General features: G+C 41.4%; 1 protein-coding gene across 1 annotated transcript in view; it reads left to right on the top strand.

Annotated features, from left to right (window-relative positions):
- Positions 1 to 16,048, top strand: part of FRRS1 (ferric chelate reductase 1) — a 123,782-nt gene that overhangs the window by 75,954 nt on the left and 31,780 nt on the right. The window contains exon 15 of the mRNA XM_068110647.2: positions 1,004 to 1,050. Within this exon, the coding sequence (XP_067966748.2) occupies positions 1,004 to 1,050 (47 nt within the window). The remainder of the gene's footprint in view (positions 1 to 1,003; positions 1,051 to 16,048) is intronic.

The raw sequence follows: 16,048 nt of genomic DNA, 5'->3' as shown, positions 1-16,048 counted from the left end.
CTGGCAATAGTAAGCAATCTACTATCCATTTTCTTCATAGCTGCATTTCTGATGCTGGCATCTGCTCGCAGCTTCTGGAATTGCTCCAGGGATTTTCTTGTTTTCTGTCTGCAAAGAAACGTGTTGGCTTTCTGACAAAAGATGTGTTCTGCCTCATAAACTCTAGATGTCGGCGATACCTCTGTGCAGTACACATAGAGACGGTATTGGGAGGGAGAGGTGTACAATAATTGATTGATTAATTGCACAATTAAAATAAATAAATATTAATCATAAAATAATTTCTTAATCAATTGGCTAATAGCATACCTCAACCACCAGTGCTTCATCCAACGCTGTAACTTTTTGAAAATTAATAAAATAAGTCATTAATCGAAAGGGAAAAAAATGAATTGATTAATCAATAAATAATAAATCGATTAATTGATTAATCAATAAATCAAAAATATTCTTTATAGCCACATCACTTGGTCACTGTCATGTCCAAATATTAGCTTCCTAGCTCAAAAGGTGACAGATATTGCCCAGATGAGAAAGGAAATAAGTACTTAAAAAAATTAATCGATAATAATTAAGGAATTAATCAATTAATTGATTAATCAAAAAAAGTTTTACCAAAGCACGTGCTCACTATTGTGCCAAAATTTGAGCATTCTGCCTTATCAAGACCTGTTGGGGGTACTAACTGGCTCTGTATCTCAAGTCTATAATGACTGCCTCCTCGATCAGCAAAGGAACTGAGAATTTTTTTTACCAGTTGCCACCAGTATTTGGACGATTGCTGAAGGACTTGTTTGTTGAATGTCTGATCTCTGGTGGACTTGGTATTATACATTTTTGTGACGTCTGTTTCTTTGCTAAGCTTGGGAAGACAATAGGCCAGAGCCAAGTGTTCGGAGACATTTTTTGTGTTTTCAGAATGAAATATTCTGTTCAGATTTTACATTTGATCGAAGAACCCGTTCTCATGTGATCATGTTCAGGAGGAATTTTGTTTTTCTAGGTTGGTCTTCAAGATTCTGGAATAGGAAGAAATCTACTCCCCAAAAGGTACAAAAAAAAACATCCTGCATTTACATTTCCACATTTATTGTATTGTTCAGGAATCTTTTACCAAAAAACATGCACACATTCTATCACACACTTATCCACCTGCTGAGAGAATGCAGGCAATCATAATCTTGTTTAATAATAATATAATTTTAGTTTAGCTCATTATTACCCCATGCACACGGAGTGAAAAGCAGGGTTAAGCAATTGGTTCATGTCCTTCAGTTTGTCTTATCAGTTTATGTCTGTGAGATTATGATTGAGGAACAATTTATTTATGTTGAATGTTTTATTTTGAACATGATTCGGAACATTAATAGGAAGATGAGTCTTTTGTTTAACGATACTACCACTAGTACTACGACTGCTACTACTACTACTACTACTACTACTACTACTACTACTACTACTACTACTACCACTACTACTAATATAATGTGCAGGATAAGGTGATGTAGTAGACACTGTAGAAAATGGCAGTATCTTACTATAATTCACCAAATGTCTGTCTGTCTGTCTGTCTGTCCGTTCGAAAGTACCATAAAACTGCTGAACCGATCGCAACGATATTTTGGGTGGATAATCCTGGGATCTCCAGGAGTAAAATAAGCTATTTAGTTTTCCCAATTTCAGCTTTAGTCTCCAGCATTCTCAGGTTTGGACTCCGCATAACATTCGCGTTCACATAACGTTCATTGTTCTCATTGTGACGATGTTGTTTTCCCGGGTGGCATACAAACGGCTGCACCGATCGCTGCACCGATCGGACTCGGTGACCTCGGACAAAGACCTTTTATAAGGACACGGGTTGAATCCCTGCTTGAGAGAATTCTAACCCATTTCAACTGAAGGAAACACGTATCGCGAGTACATACGACATAGCGATTGTGAACACGATTATTATCGATCACGATTTGCGATCACGATCATCACGATCATAGTGTATCGATCACTGTGGGACATTTGGTGAATTATAGTAAGATACTGTTTCGATTTTGATGATTTGCGTGTGATATGATTTAACGGATGTTTATATGAATCGTTTTAAAATAAAAAAGCCTTCAATTTCTGATATTTTACCTTTTCATTTGGGCCTCCCAATTGAAGCCCTGCCCATAGGGCAGGTACCGTTGCTAGTATTCCAAAAATTTTTCATTTTTTTATGTGATTTTTACAATATTAATTTTATTACCCTCACCTGAGGAGAGGGTATTGCATTTGAGTCCGTTTGTTTGTCTGTTTGTCTGCACAGAATATATATGATTTTCTCTGCAACTGTTTGTCCGATTGTCAGGAAATTTTCACCGTAGGTGCAACTCCACCTGTATAATTTTTAAATGATAATTATGACAACATAGGTCACGTGGTATGGCACCATCTTGGAAAAACCGAAAAACTTTGCACCTCTATATCTCCGACAGCGCTGAATAGAAAAAATTGAGACATGGCTCATTGTAAAGAACTCTCCATGGGGAATAAAATATGTTAATCACGATGTCATAGCTGCCTCGATTATGACGTCATAATTCGACAAGTACCAAACTTCATCTGGTCAAGAAGAAATTCATTGAGCATCATCTATGGATAAATTGATGGAGAAAAAAAATGACGTCATCGGTCACGTGGTTCGGCCGCCATATTTGTTTTAACACAAAAGCCTTAAAAACCACTAAAAGCACGTCCTGGCGAGGGTGTGCAATCTCTGATTGCTCTTTCTTGTTGCCTTTGTTGCAGAACTAAAGTCTGTATACAATGTGGCTAAGATTGCTTTTGAAAACAAAAATAGTATTTTCCTGATTTGTACAATTACTGATTTAATTACTATTTTACACATTAGCTCTTGGGTAATCTGTTAAATCATCCATCACAGTAAGCCAAAGGAGTAACATATTGGATTGATGGATGGAATCATCAGAACATTGATTGTGGTATTCTAACCGCAAGGAGAATCTGGCATTTCGGATGTTAACCCTTCATCAAAGTTTTGTCCTTTTTTGCTCCAATGAAGGGTTAAATGAAGGGAAATGTTAGCTGCCTTTTGCTTCCCATGACGGTTAGCATACCTCGATCAACGTCCCGTTAATTTCATCCAATATTCTACCTGTCTGCGGATGCAGACCCGGTTGATCATGGCAAAAGTAACATGAAACCAGTAGGATGTGTGTGACACATTGTACCACACTGTATGGGCATGCAAGATAATAAATTTCATGTTCTTCTAAATGCCAAGCAAAAATATACGTTTGCCCACTGAGCAATTCACTAATTGTGCTCCAATAGTGAACGTGCAATGCTTTTCATTCAATTGTGTAAATTAATCATGCATAATACATTATTATCAAATACTTGCAATAAATAATTATAAAATACATTTTTATCAAATACTTGTAATAAATAATTATTGAGTACATTATTATCAAATACTTGTAATAAATAATTATTAAGTACATTGTTATCAAATACTTGCAATAAATAATTATTAAATACATTATTGTCAAATACTTGTAATAAATAATTATTGAGTACATTATTATCAAATACTTGTAATAAATAATTATTAAGTACATTATTATCAAATACTTGCAATAGATAATTATTAAGTACATTATTATCAAATACTTTCAATAAATAATTATTAAGTATATTATTATCAAATACTTGTAATAAATAATTATTAAGTACATTATTGTCAAATACTTGTAATAAATAATTATTAAGTACATTATTATCAAATACTTGCAATAAATAATTATTAAGTACATTATTATCAAATACTTGTAATAAATAATTATTAAGTACATTATTATCAAATACTTGTAATAAATAATTATTAAGTACATTATTATCAAATACTTGTAATAAATAATTATTAAATACATTATTATCAAATACTTGTAATAAATAATTATTAAATACATTATTATCAAATACTTGTAATAAATAATTATTAAGTACATTATTATCAAATACTTGTAATAAATAATTATTAAGTACATTATTATCAAATACTTGTAATAAATAATTATTAAGTACATTATTATCAAATACTTGTAATAAATAATTATTAAGTACATTATTATCAAATACTTGTAATAAATAATTATTAAGTACATTATTATCAAATACTTGTAATAAATAATTATTAAGGACATTCATAGGAGTAACATATTGGATTAAGTACATTCATAGAGGCTCCGGTCGTAAGTTTGTTTACTTACAAACAGGTCACTCCATTCCTGTACTCTGGTCGGCTCAGCGCACTCCCACTCATCGTCCCAGCGCACCTGGTCACAGCAACGCACACGATCGCACCTCCTGTCTGCAAACCCTGGCTAAATCACCTGAGTTCATCCCCACCATACAAAACAACATCAAGCTCACCCTGTTCAATACCCGGTCCCTCAACAACAAAAGCCTCATCCTGAACGACTACATTCTGGATAATAAACTGGACTTTCTCTGTCTCACTGAAACCTGGTAACAACCTCTAGACTACTTCTCACTCAACCTCACTACACCCAATGGATATTCTTACATCAATAAACCATGCTCGGAGGGCTAAGGTGGTGGAATTGCCGTAATTCACCGACAAGACATCAAGACCAGCCTCATCTCCATCTCATCTGTTCCATCATTTGAACACCTGGCTTTTAAACTCTCTGGTCACACACAGTCAGTCATGGCTGTCGTCTACCGCCCTCCCAAACCACACCCATCATTCCTGTCTGACTTCTCCTACTTTCTGACCCAGCTCTGTTCCCTCTCCCCCTCAATCCTCCTCCTCGGTGATTTCAATATCCACATGGACTCCACTGACTCCACAATAACCACTGACTTCACTGATTTACTCACCTGCTTTAACCTCACTCAACATGTCAACTTTCCTACCCATAACCGTGGTCACATTCTGGACCTTGTCTGCTCTACTGGATTAATTTTGCACCATCTCTCTAGCTCCGACCTCACCCTCTCTGACCACCTAGCCATCACTATGACCATCAACATCCCCACCCCAGCACCAAGGCATTATCGCACTATCAACTTCCGTAAGCTAAACGCTCTTTCACCTACCTCATTCTCATCCATCCTCTCTGGAAAAATGTCCACTTCTCCCTTCGTTGACCTCCACACCCCTTCTGACCTCACTGACTACTACAACCACACTCTCTCCTCCTGCCTTGACCAGCTTGCACCTATAAAAACCAAAACAGTTTCTTTCACCCATTCTGCTCCCTGGTTTACCCCTGAACTCCGCCTGATGAAAACTCGTGCTCGCCAACTTGAAAGACTCCGCAATAAAACAGGTCCCACAATTCACTCCCAAGCCTACAAGGACCACCTACAACACTATAAAGATGCCCTCTCCCACGCCCGCTCCGCCTACTACTCTCAAATTATCCACTCTGGCTCCGGAAACCCAAAAGCACTCTTCTCTACAATAAACAAACTCCTCAGCCCCCTGAACACCACCACCCAGTCATTCACAGTAGACAACTGCATCTCCTTCCTTTCATTCTTCCAATGCAAAATTGACAACATCTACAACAGCTTAACCACCACCGCACCCGCTCCCCCTCAAACCACCTGCCCCCCCTTATCCTGCCAACCCCTGTCTCAATTCTCCCCAGTCTCCCCTACTGACCTCTCTGAACTCCTCATAGGAATGAAAACTGCCACCTGCACTCTTGACCCCATCCCCTCCAGCTTTGTCAAGGCCTCCATTCCTGCTCTCTCTCCACTTATCACTGCAACAATAAACTCCTCCCTGTCTACAGGCATCGTCCCACCATCCCTCAAGATTGCTGCTGTTACCCCCATTCTGAAAAAACCTGGACTCAACCCTGACACCCTAAATAACTTCAGACCCATCTCCAACCTACCCTTTCTGTCAAAAGTTTTGGAACGCGCTGTAGCCACTCAACTCAAACATCACCTCTCTGCCAATAACCTGTATGAAACATTCCAATCCGGATTCCGCTCCAACCACAGTACTGAAACTGCTCTCCTCAAAATCACCAACGACCTTCTCCTCTCCTCTGACGCTGGCAACCTCAACATTCTCATCCTCCTCGACCTCAGCGCCACCTTTGACACCATCAATCACACCATCCTCCTCACCCGACTTGAAACCACCTTTAACATTACCGGCACTGCCCTCTCTTGGATCAAATCATACCTCTCTGACAGACGCCAGTTCATCTCCATCAATAACTGCAAATCCCCCACTGCTCCCCTCCCCCAAGTTGTCCCCCAAGGTTCAGTTCTTGGCCCCCTCCTCTTCATCCTGTACCTGTCCCCCCTTGGTCACTTAATCTGCCGTCATGGTCTCCAATTCCACTGCTTCGCCGATGACATCCAGCTTTTCATCTCCACCAAGTCCATCTCCACCGCCACCCACTCTATCCTGACAAACTGCATCACTGAAATAAAATCCTGGCTTCAAATCAACTTCCTCAAACTTAACTATGATAAATCTGAAATAATCATCATTGGCCCAAAAACGCTTACCAATTCCACCCATAACTTTGCCCTCAACATCGACGGTTTCCCAGTATCCACCTCCTCACATCCGGAATCTTGGCATCATCTTTGACCAAACCCTCTCCTTCGACAAATACACTAAACACATCACAAAGACAGCCCTCTTTCACCTGAAAAACATCGCCCGTCTCCGTCCATCCCTCTCCTCCACGGCTGCAGAAACCCTCATCCACGCCTTAATCACCTCCCGTCTGGACTACTGCAACAGCCTCCTCTATGGTTCACCCTCAACAATCACCAATAAACTCCAATACATTCAAAACTCCGCTGCCCGTCTACTCACCCATTCCCGGACCCGTGACCACATCACCCCCATCCTTTACAAGCTTCACTGGCTCCCCATCCCCCAGAGAATCCAGTACAAAATCCTCCTCTTGACCTACAAAGCCCTCCATAACCTGGCCCCATCCTACCTGGCTGACCTCCTCTCCAGACAATCTCCCACCCGCAACCTCCGCTCTGCTGGTACCAACCTCCTGACCCCCCCCCCCCCCCCATCCGGACCAAATTCAGATCCTGGGGGGACAGGGCCTTCTCCATCGCTGCTCCCACCCTCTGGAACTCACTACCTCACACCATCAGAGACTCCTCCTCACTCACCACATTCAAAACATCACTCAAGACCCACCTGTTCAACACTGCATTCAACATTTAACCCACAGCATTTAACCCCTGACTATCTCTTCTCCTTCTCCTTCCTTTTGCTTTGATTATTTACCTATTGATTTTTGTCTTTTTGCACTTGTTTTTTGTACTCTGTCAAAGCGTCTTTGGGCTTCTTGAAAAGCGCTATATAAAATAAATGTATTATTATTATTATTATTACATTATTATCAAATACTTGCAATAAATAATTATTAAATACATTATTATCAAATACTTGTAATAAATCATTATTACGTACATTATTATCAAACACTTGTAATAAATAATTATTAAATACCTCTGCCACCGAAGGTTGCCAGATGTTGTTTTCACCCCTGTTTCTCTGTGAGTAACATATCTCAAAAAGTTATGGATGGATTCAAACAAAACATGGTGGAAAGGTTGGGTGTGTGCCAAGGACGAATTGATTAGATTTTGGTGAAAATCCAGATCCGGATATAAGAATAATTTTAACGTTAAGTGATTCTTCACCATTGACAGACGTGGCCAAAAACGATATATAGCATATTTCAAAACGTGGACAAGTTATGACAAATCTTGGTGGATAAGTTGGTTAGGTGACGAGAACAAGCCGATTAGATTTGTATTTGGGCCCAGATCCAGGTCTGGCTCATCAGTGCGATACAAAACATAAACTGTTGAACCTGGTGGAGTAATATGTGCTCTATGGAGTGCCGTTGTGGTTTTATTATGCAGGTTTTTACATGACTTGTAAATAAATTATTTGGTCATGCTGCCTATGCATGTTAGAAATGAAGGATATTTGCACCCACAACCGACAATTTTTCAACCGATTTAATGCAGTGCATCCATTATACCATGGCAGGGTACGCAGGGTTTGTCAGGCTGGAAAATAAATTGCTTATTGTTTTAGATGCCCACTAGGAATGAACCCAATTTGGAACAGGCCTAGATGTAAGTGCACATATATGCCATTTGAATATTATGTCATGTATTTTTCAGCTATTCTAGAGACCTCCCCATTCCTCCGCAGTGCCACGTAATGCTGGACCAACCACCCACCCACTAACAAATGCGTTACATATCTGGATGGCCCCTTGCTACTCAAGCCAGCATCCAGAACCCACCTTGGTACCAAGCTACAAAGAGTCGCATTGGTTAAAGTAGCATTTCTTGCTTTAACCCCCCCCCCCCCTCCCTCCCCATGGTGTGGTTTGTGAAGAGTAGCAAGCTTTTCTGCACCGACTCCATATCCATCTAAACGTGGAATCTCATTCTTAATATCCATGGGTCTTTTAAAATATTTTCTTTTTCATTGATAAATGACTCATAGTTGTACATATCATTGCATGCAGCATAAAGAGATCAATAAAATCATTGCTGCACTCTTATATGGGCATTGATGGACAATAGACCTCATTATAATGGACAAATGCAGATCGTATATAGGATTTGAAATCCAAGCTTCATGAGGTACTGTTTCAGAAGGGAATGCTTAAAAGGCCAGCTTTATCTCTCTCTCTCCTATATTTTTGACTAAAATATTAATAAACCAGCAGGGACCCATGGAAATTCCATGTAGCGAGTAATGTGACTTCAAGTCCTCAACCCCAATTTCTCAAACCCCAAGTCTGCAAAGCCCCCCCTCCCAACCCCAAGTCCTTAACCCGCCTCCCCTCTTCCCCCGGCCCCTCCACTCACCCACTCCCAGTGCCTCAACCTTCCTCTCTCATTTCTCTGCCCCCTGCCCACACCCAACTCTCTGTCACCCCCTTTCTTCCCTCTTTATCAACATTACACAAGAACTTTGGCAAAGGATGCCATTCGGCGCATCATTTCATTTCATTATTTTTATTGTCCACCTGAAACATGGAAATTTTTCATCCACTGACGATTCAATTCTAAAAGGGTGCATCACATCTTTTTTCGCATCAACAATAAGCACGTGAATTAAATTAGGCACAAATGATAGTCTAAAATGACAGGAGCACGAAGGTGAATGCCTGGATGATTAAAACATGCCTGTGTTGTTCCTACATTGCTTCTGTTCCCGCTCGTTAAGAATAATGTTAAAAGTAAATAATTATCAACGTTACCATTCACAATCTCTTCCCCCTTTCTTTCCGTTTTTTAACAACATTCAAATTCTTTTCATTCAGAACAATGTTAGAAAAACGCATTTAATTCACAATTTCACGATATTCCATCATTTCCTGATTCTTCAGTAAAATAGCGGTTAAGTAAGCTAAATTATTTAAATAAATAAAAATTACAAGGTCATTCGTAATGTAAACAAGACAAAGTCTAACATCGGTATAGCCAGGCTTGTTTGATACTTTAGTTGAAGAGGATAGTATAACCTGGGTGGGGACACCAATTAGAAAATAATGCAAGTATTAAATTCTTTTGAAGTACTTTAAGTCTCGAAGCTGTCGGTCACCATGGAAGTGAAGAAATTGCATTGAGACACTAGTTCATTACCTCCACCACCGAAGGTGGATGGAGGTTATGTTTTCACCCCTGTCTGTCTGTTTGTCTGTCTGTTTGTCTGTGAACATGATATCTCAAAAAGTTGTGGACGGATTCGGACGAAATTTGGCGGAGAGGTTGGGTATTTGACAAGGGCGAAATGATTAGACTTTGGTGAAGATCTGGATCCGTTTCCGCATCCGGCTAGTATAATTTTTTTAAGTGATTCTTCACCATTGGGTGATAGGGACAAAAATTATACATAGCAGGATATCTCAAAAAGTTATGGACAAATTTGGACGAAACTTGGTGGACAGGTTGGGTGTGTGACAAGGACTAATCGATTCGATTTGGGTGAAGATCTGAATTTGGATTCAGATACGATAATTATTTAATTCCTTATGTTTTGCACTCTGTCAAAGCGTCTTTGGGCTTCCTGAAAAGCGCTATATAAAATAAATGCATTATTAGGTTTACTCTCCATGAAATGGAGAGTAACCTATTATTACTGCTAGAGTTTTTCTTATTAGGTTTACTCTCCATGAAATGGAGAGTAACCTATTATTACTGCTAGAGTTTTTCTTATTAGGTTTACTCTCCATGAAATGGAGAGTAACCTATTATTACTGCTAGAGTTTTTCTTATTAGGTTTACTCTCCATGAAATGGAGAGTAACCTATTATTACTGCTAGAGTTTTTCTTATTATTATTATTATTATTATTATTCTTCCACCCTATTTTGCACCTCCGAAAACTTCATAATTAAGTTTCTCAGCAACCGCTGGTCGGATTGACAGGAAATTTTCATCAAATGATCGGCTAGGCTCGTACAATTTTTTAATGCTAATGATGACGTCATAGGTCACGTGGTATGGGCGCCATCTTGTAAAACACCTTCAACTTTGCCCCTCTGTATCTCCGAAACGGCTCAATGGAAAAATTTGAGGAATGGCTCATTCTAAAGAACTCTGCAACCGGAACAAAAAACATGTGTATTGAGTATATCAAAAATGCTAACGTTAAGAGGTTAGAATTCGTCAAACACAGTTTTTCTCCCCCGAAAAAGAGATTTTTCCCCCAGATGCTTAGTTAAAAAAAACTCAGAATGCGAAAATTTTCGAAGTCATACGTCACATGGTTCGGCCGCCATCTTGTTTTCCGTGAAAAAACACAAAAAACCCTTTTTCTCCGCAACGGCTGAACGGATCGAGCCCAAACTTGGCAGGCGTATTCGGATACCCATGACAAACAAAAAAGTCAGCGAGCACGATGTCATCCGACACGTGGTTTCAGAGTTATGACGTTTTCAAATCTCAAACTAGAAATGGAATCACCTCCATAATTTGTGGAGGTATCGAGTGGAAACTTTACACAAATGTTCCTCATGGGGGGATGTTTAATCGTTACTTGAGACGTTTTTTTAAGTCACATGGTTTGGCCGCAATAAATAATGGAAGTTAAATTTTAAAAAGCTTGTAACTCTTGAACCACTGCATGGATCGACTTGAATTTTTAATACAATGTAGCTCTCATCGGGTGGAACAAGTGTGCAAAATTTCAAGATGATTGGATGTACGGTCGCGAAGCTAAAGTCTTTATTGTTGAAAGAAGAACAAACACACCATTTTGTCCTCCCAGGCTACATCTCCCAGTGCTTTTGCCATTTTCAGTTTTAATTTCCTTTAAAAAACATTTTCTCTGCAATAATAGGGCCGATTGAGATAAAATTTTCACCATAGGAGGGACTCGGTCTGTAGAATATTTTAATGGTAATTATGACGTCGCAGGTCACGTGCTTCGGCCGCCATCTTGTTTTTCGTGAAAACACGAAAACCACTTTTTCTCTGCAACGGCTGAACAGATCGAGGCCAAACTTTGCAAGCAGAATCGCATGCCCCTGACGAACAAAAAAGTCAGCGAGGGCCACATCATCCGACACATGGTTTCAGAGTTATGACGTTTTTAAGCATGAACCTTTAAAACCTAGCTCCTCCCTCATTTTTTATCCAATCGAGGAGAAAATTCACAGATCTGTTCAGCATGTCAGTCTACTAAAATGTCATTTTAGAATTTGCGATAGGTCACGTGGTTTGGCAGATATCGTTAATTAAACGATTTTTTTTTTTAAATGGATATCTCTTGAATCGCTTTATTGATCGACGTGAAACTTCATACTGTAGTAGAAGTCATGAAGAGTAACAAGTGTGCAAAATTTCAAGATGATTGGATTTACGGTCGCGAAGCTATAAGTCTTTATTGTTGAAAGAAGAAGAAACACACCATTTTGTCTTTCCAGTACGTGCTCACGATAACGCGATCTCCCGCGGTCATTTCAACAACAAATGAAATTCCAATTGCAGAATTATCAATAGCTGAGGCATATTAACAAACGAATGAAACAGATTTGCTCCAATTCTGACTATTTTTAACTCGATCGTATTTCACTCAAAGTTATGAGCGCCTGAAGAAGAAGAAGCGTTTAGCTTCTCAGATAAAATAAATAATTCTGTCTGCAATTTCAGGTTAATTTTCTTTTTAAAATGGCTTTTTCTGCAATCAGTGCATGGATTGACATGTGTGGATGTGTGTGTGTGGGGGGGGGGGGGGGGGGGGGGTTGGTGTGTGTGTGTGTGTGTGTGTGTTTAGAGGGGTGTGCGTATGGGGGGAGGGGTGTGGTGGGGGTAGGGGGGATGTGTGCGTGTGTTTGTGTGTGTTAGGGGTGGGGGGATTTGTGTGTGCATGTGTGTGTGTGTGTTGGGGTGGGGGGGGGGGGGTGTAGAGATGTGTGTGTGTGTGTGTGTATGTGGGGGGGGGGGGGGTTGGTGTGTGTGTTTGTGTGTGTGTGTGTGTGTGTAGGTGGGGGGGGGGGGGTTGGGGTGTGTGTGTGTGTGTGTGTTTAGAGGGGTGTGCGTATGGGGGGAGGGGTGTGGTGGGGGTAGGGGGGATGTGTGCGTGTGTTTGTGTGTGTTAGGAGTGGTGGGATTTGTGTGTGCGTGTGTGTGTGTGTTTGGGTGGGGGGCGGGTGTAGAGATGTGTGCGTGTGTTTGTGTGTGTGTGTGTGTATGTGGGGGAGGGGGTGGGGTGGAAGGGGATGTGCGTTTGTGTGGATATGTGTGGGTGTGTGGAGGGAGGGGTGTGGGGGTGTTTGTGTGTGGGTGTGTGTGTGGATATGTGTGTTTGTGTGTGGGTGTGGATATGTGTGTTTGTGTGTGGGTGTGGATGTGTGTGTGTGTGTGTGTGTGTGTGTGTGTGTGTGTGTGTGTGTGTGTGTGTGTGTGTGTGTGTGTGTGTGTGTGTGTTGGGGGTGGGGTGTGTTTGTGTATGTGGAGGGGGGGGTTGGTGTGTGTGTGTGTGTGTGTGGAGGGGTGTGCATGTGGGGAGAGGGGTGTGGGTGTGTGTGTGGGAGGGGGTAGGGGGGATGTGTGTGTGTGTGTGTGTGTGTGTGTGTGTGTGTGTGTGTGTGTGTGTGTGTGTGTGTGTGTGTGTGTGTGTGTGTGTGTCGGGGTTGTATCCAAGGGGGTTGTGTCAATGCATGTCCAATGAAAGTGGGATTGTATCACAAGTGGGGTTGTATCAAAAGTGGGGTTGTATCAACAGTGGGGTTGCATCAAAAGTGGGTGCGAGTAAACCGGTCATCACTGCCAGCAGTTTTAAAGTGGCAGTTCTAGTTATTATTATTATTATTCTTCCACCCTATTTTGCACCTCCGAAAACTTCATAATTAAGTTTCTCAGCAACCGCAGGACGGATTGACAGGAAATTTTCATCAAATGATCGTCTAGGCTCGTAGAATTTTTTAATGCTAATGATGACGTCATAGGTCACGTGGTATGGGCGCCATCTTGTAAAACACCTTCAACTTTGCCCCTCTGTATCTCCGAAACGGCTCAATGGAAAAATTTGAGGAATGGCTCATTCTAAAGAACTCTGCAATGGGAACAAAAAACATGTGTATTGAGTATATCAAAAATGCTAACGTTAAGAGGTTAGAATTCGTCAAACACAGTTTTTCTCCCCCAAAAAAGAGATTTTTCCCCCAGATGCTTAGTTAAAAAAAACTCAGAATGCGAAAATTTTCGAAGTCATACGTCACATGGTTCGGCCGCCATCTTGTTTTCCGTGAAAAAACACAAAAAACCCTTTTTCTCCGCAACGGCTGAACGGATCGAGCCCAAACTTGGCATGCGTATTCGGATACCCATGACAAACAAAAAAGTCAGCGAGCACGATGTCATCCGACACGTGGTTTCAGAGTTATGACGTTTTCAAATCTCAAACTAGAAATGGAATCACCTCCATAATTTGTGGAGGTATCGAGTGGAAACTTTACACAAATGTTCCTCATGGGGGGATGTTTAATCGTTACTTGAGACGTTTTTTTAAGTCACATGGTTTGGCCGCAATAAATAATGGAAATTAAATTTTAAAAAGCTTGTAACTCTTGAACCACTGCATGGATCGACTTGAATTTTTAAGGTAATGAAGCTCTCATTGGGGGGAACAAGTCTGCAAAATCTCAAGATGATTGGATGTACGGTCGCGAAGCTAAAGTCTTTATTGTTGAAAGAAGAAGAAACACACCATTTTGTCCTCCCAGGCCACATCTCCCAGGGCTTTTGCCATTTTCAGTTTTAATTTCCTTTAAAAAACATTTTCTCTGTAATAATAGGGCCGATTGAGATAAAATTTTCACCATAGGAGGGACTCGGTCTGTAGAATATTTTAATGGTAATTATGACGTCGCAGGTCACGTGGTTCGGCCGCCATCTTGTTTTTCGTGAAAACACGAAAACCCCTTTTTCTCTGCAACGGCTGAACAGATCGAGGCCAGACTTTGCAAGCAGAATCGCATGCCCATGACGAACAAAAAAGTCAGCGAGGGCGACGTCATCCGACACATGGTTGCAGAGTTATGACGGTTTTAAAGCATGAACCTTTAAAACGTAGCTCCTCCCTCATTTTTGATCCAATCGAGGAGAAACTTCACAGGTCTGTTCAGCATGTCAGTCTACTAAAATGTCGTTTTAGAATTTGCGATAGGTCACGTGGTTTGGCAGATATCGTTAATTAAACGATTTTTTTTTAAAAATGGATATCTCTTGAATCGCTTTATTGATCGACGTGAAACTTCATACTGTAGTAGAAGTCATGAAGAGTAACAAGTATGCAAAATTTCAAGATGATTGGATGTACGGTCGCGAAGCTATAAGTCTTTATTGTTGAAAGAAGAAGAAACACACCATTTTGTCCTTGCCAGAACGTGCTCACGATAACGCGATCTCCCGCGGTCATTTCAACAACAAATGAAATTCCAATTGCCGAATTATCAATAGGTAAGGCATATTAACAAACGAATGAAACAGATTTGCTCCAATTCTGACTATTTTTAACTCGATCGTATTTCACTCAAAGTTATGATCGCCTGAAGAAGAAGAAGAAGCGTTTAGCTTCTCAGATAAAATAAATAATTCTGTCTGCAATTTCAGGTTAATTTTCTTTTTAAAATGGCTTTTTCTGCAATCAGTGCATGGATTGACATGTGTGGATGTGTGTGTGGGTGTGGGGGGGGGGGGGAGGGGTGTGTGTGTGTGTGTGTGGGGGGGTGTATGTGTGGAGGGGTGTTCGTGTGGGGAGAGGGGTGTGGGGGTGTGTGTGGGAGGGGGTAGGGGGGATGTTTGTGTGTGTGTGTGTGTGGGGGGGGGGGGATATGTGTGTGTGTGTGGAGGGGTTGGGGTGTGCATGTGGAGGAGGGGGAGATGGATATGTGTGTGTGTGTGTATGTGTGTATGTGTGGAGGGTGTGTGTGTGTGTGTGTTGGGAGTGGGGTGGGGAGATGTGTGCGTGTGTGGAGGTGTGTATGTGTGGAGGGGTGTTCGTGTGGGGGGAGGGGTGTGGGGGTGTTTGTGTGTGTGCATGTGTGTTAGGGTTGGGGGGGTGGGGGGATGTGTGCATGTGTTTGTGTGTGTGTTAGGGGTGGGGGATATGTGTGTGTGTTTGTGTGTGTGTGTTGGGGGTGGGGGGGATGTGTGCATGTGTGTGTGTTAGGGGTGGGGGGATATATGTGTGTGTGTGTGTGTGTGTGTGTTGGGGGTGGGGGTGGGAGGACGTGTGCATGTGTTAGTGTGTGTGTGTGTGTGTATGTGTGTGTATGTGGGTGGGGGGGGAATGTGTGTGTGTGTGGGGATGTGTGTGTGTGTGGGGATGTGTGTGTGGGGGGGGCATGGGGGTGTGTGTCGGGGGATGTGTGTGTGGGATGTGTCTTGGGGTTGGGGGAAGGGGGATGCGCGCTTGTCTGGATATGTGTGTGTGTGTGGGGGGGGGGGAGGGGTGTGCGCGTGTTTGTGTGTGTGTGTGTGTGTGT

This window comes from Myxine glutinosa, chromosome 1 (assembly GCF_964187855.1).
Source record: "Myxine glutinosa chromosome 1, kmMyxGlut1.1, whole genome shotgun sequence".
NCBI classification, from domain to species: domain Eukaryota; kingdom Metazoa; phylum Chordata; class Myxini; order Myxiniformes; family Myxinidae; genus Myxine; species Myxine glutinosa.
The sequence above is the reverse complement of the archived record's forward strand: the minus strand, read 5'-3'. Positions and strand labels throughout refer to the sequence as shown.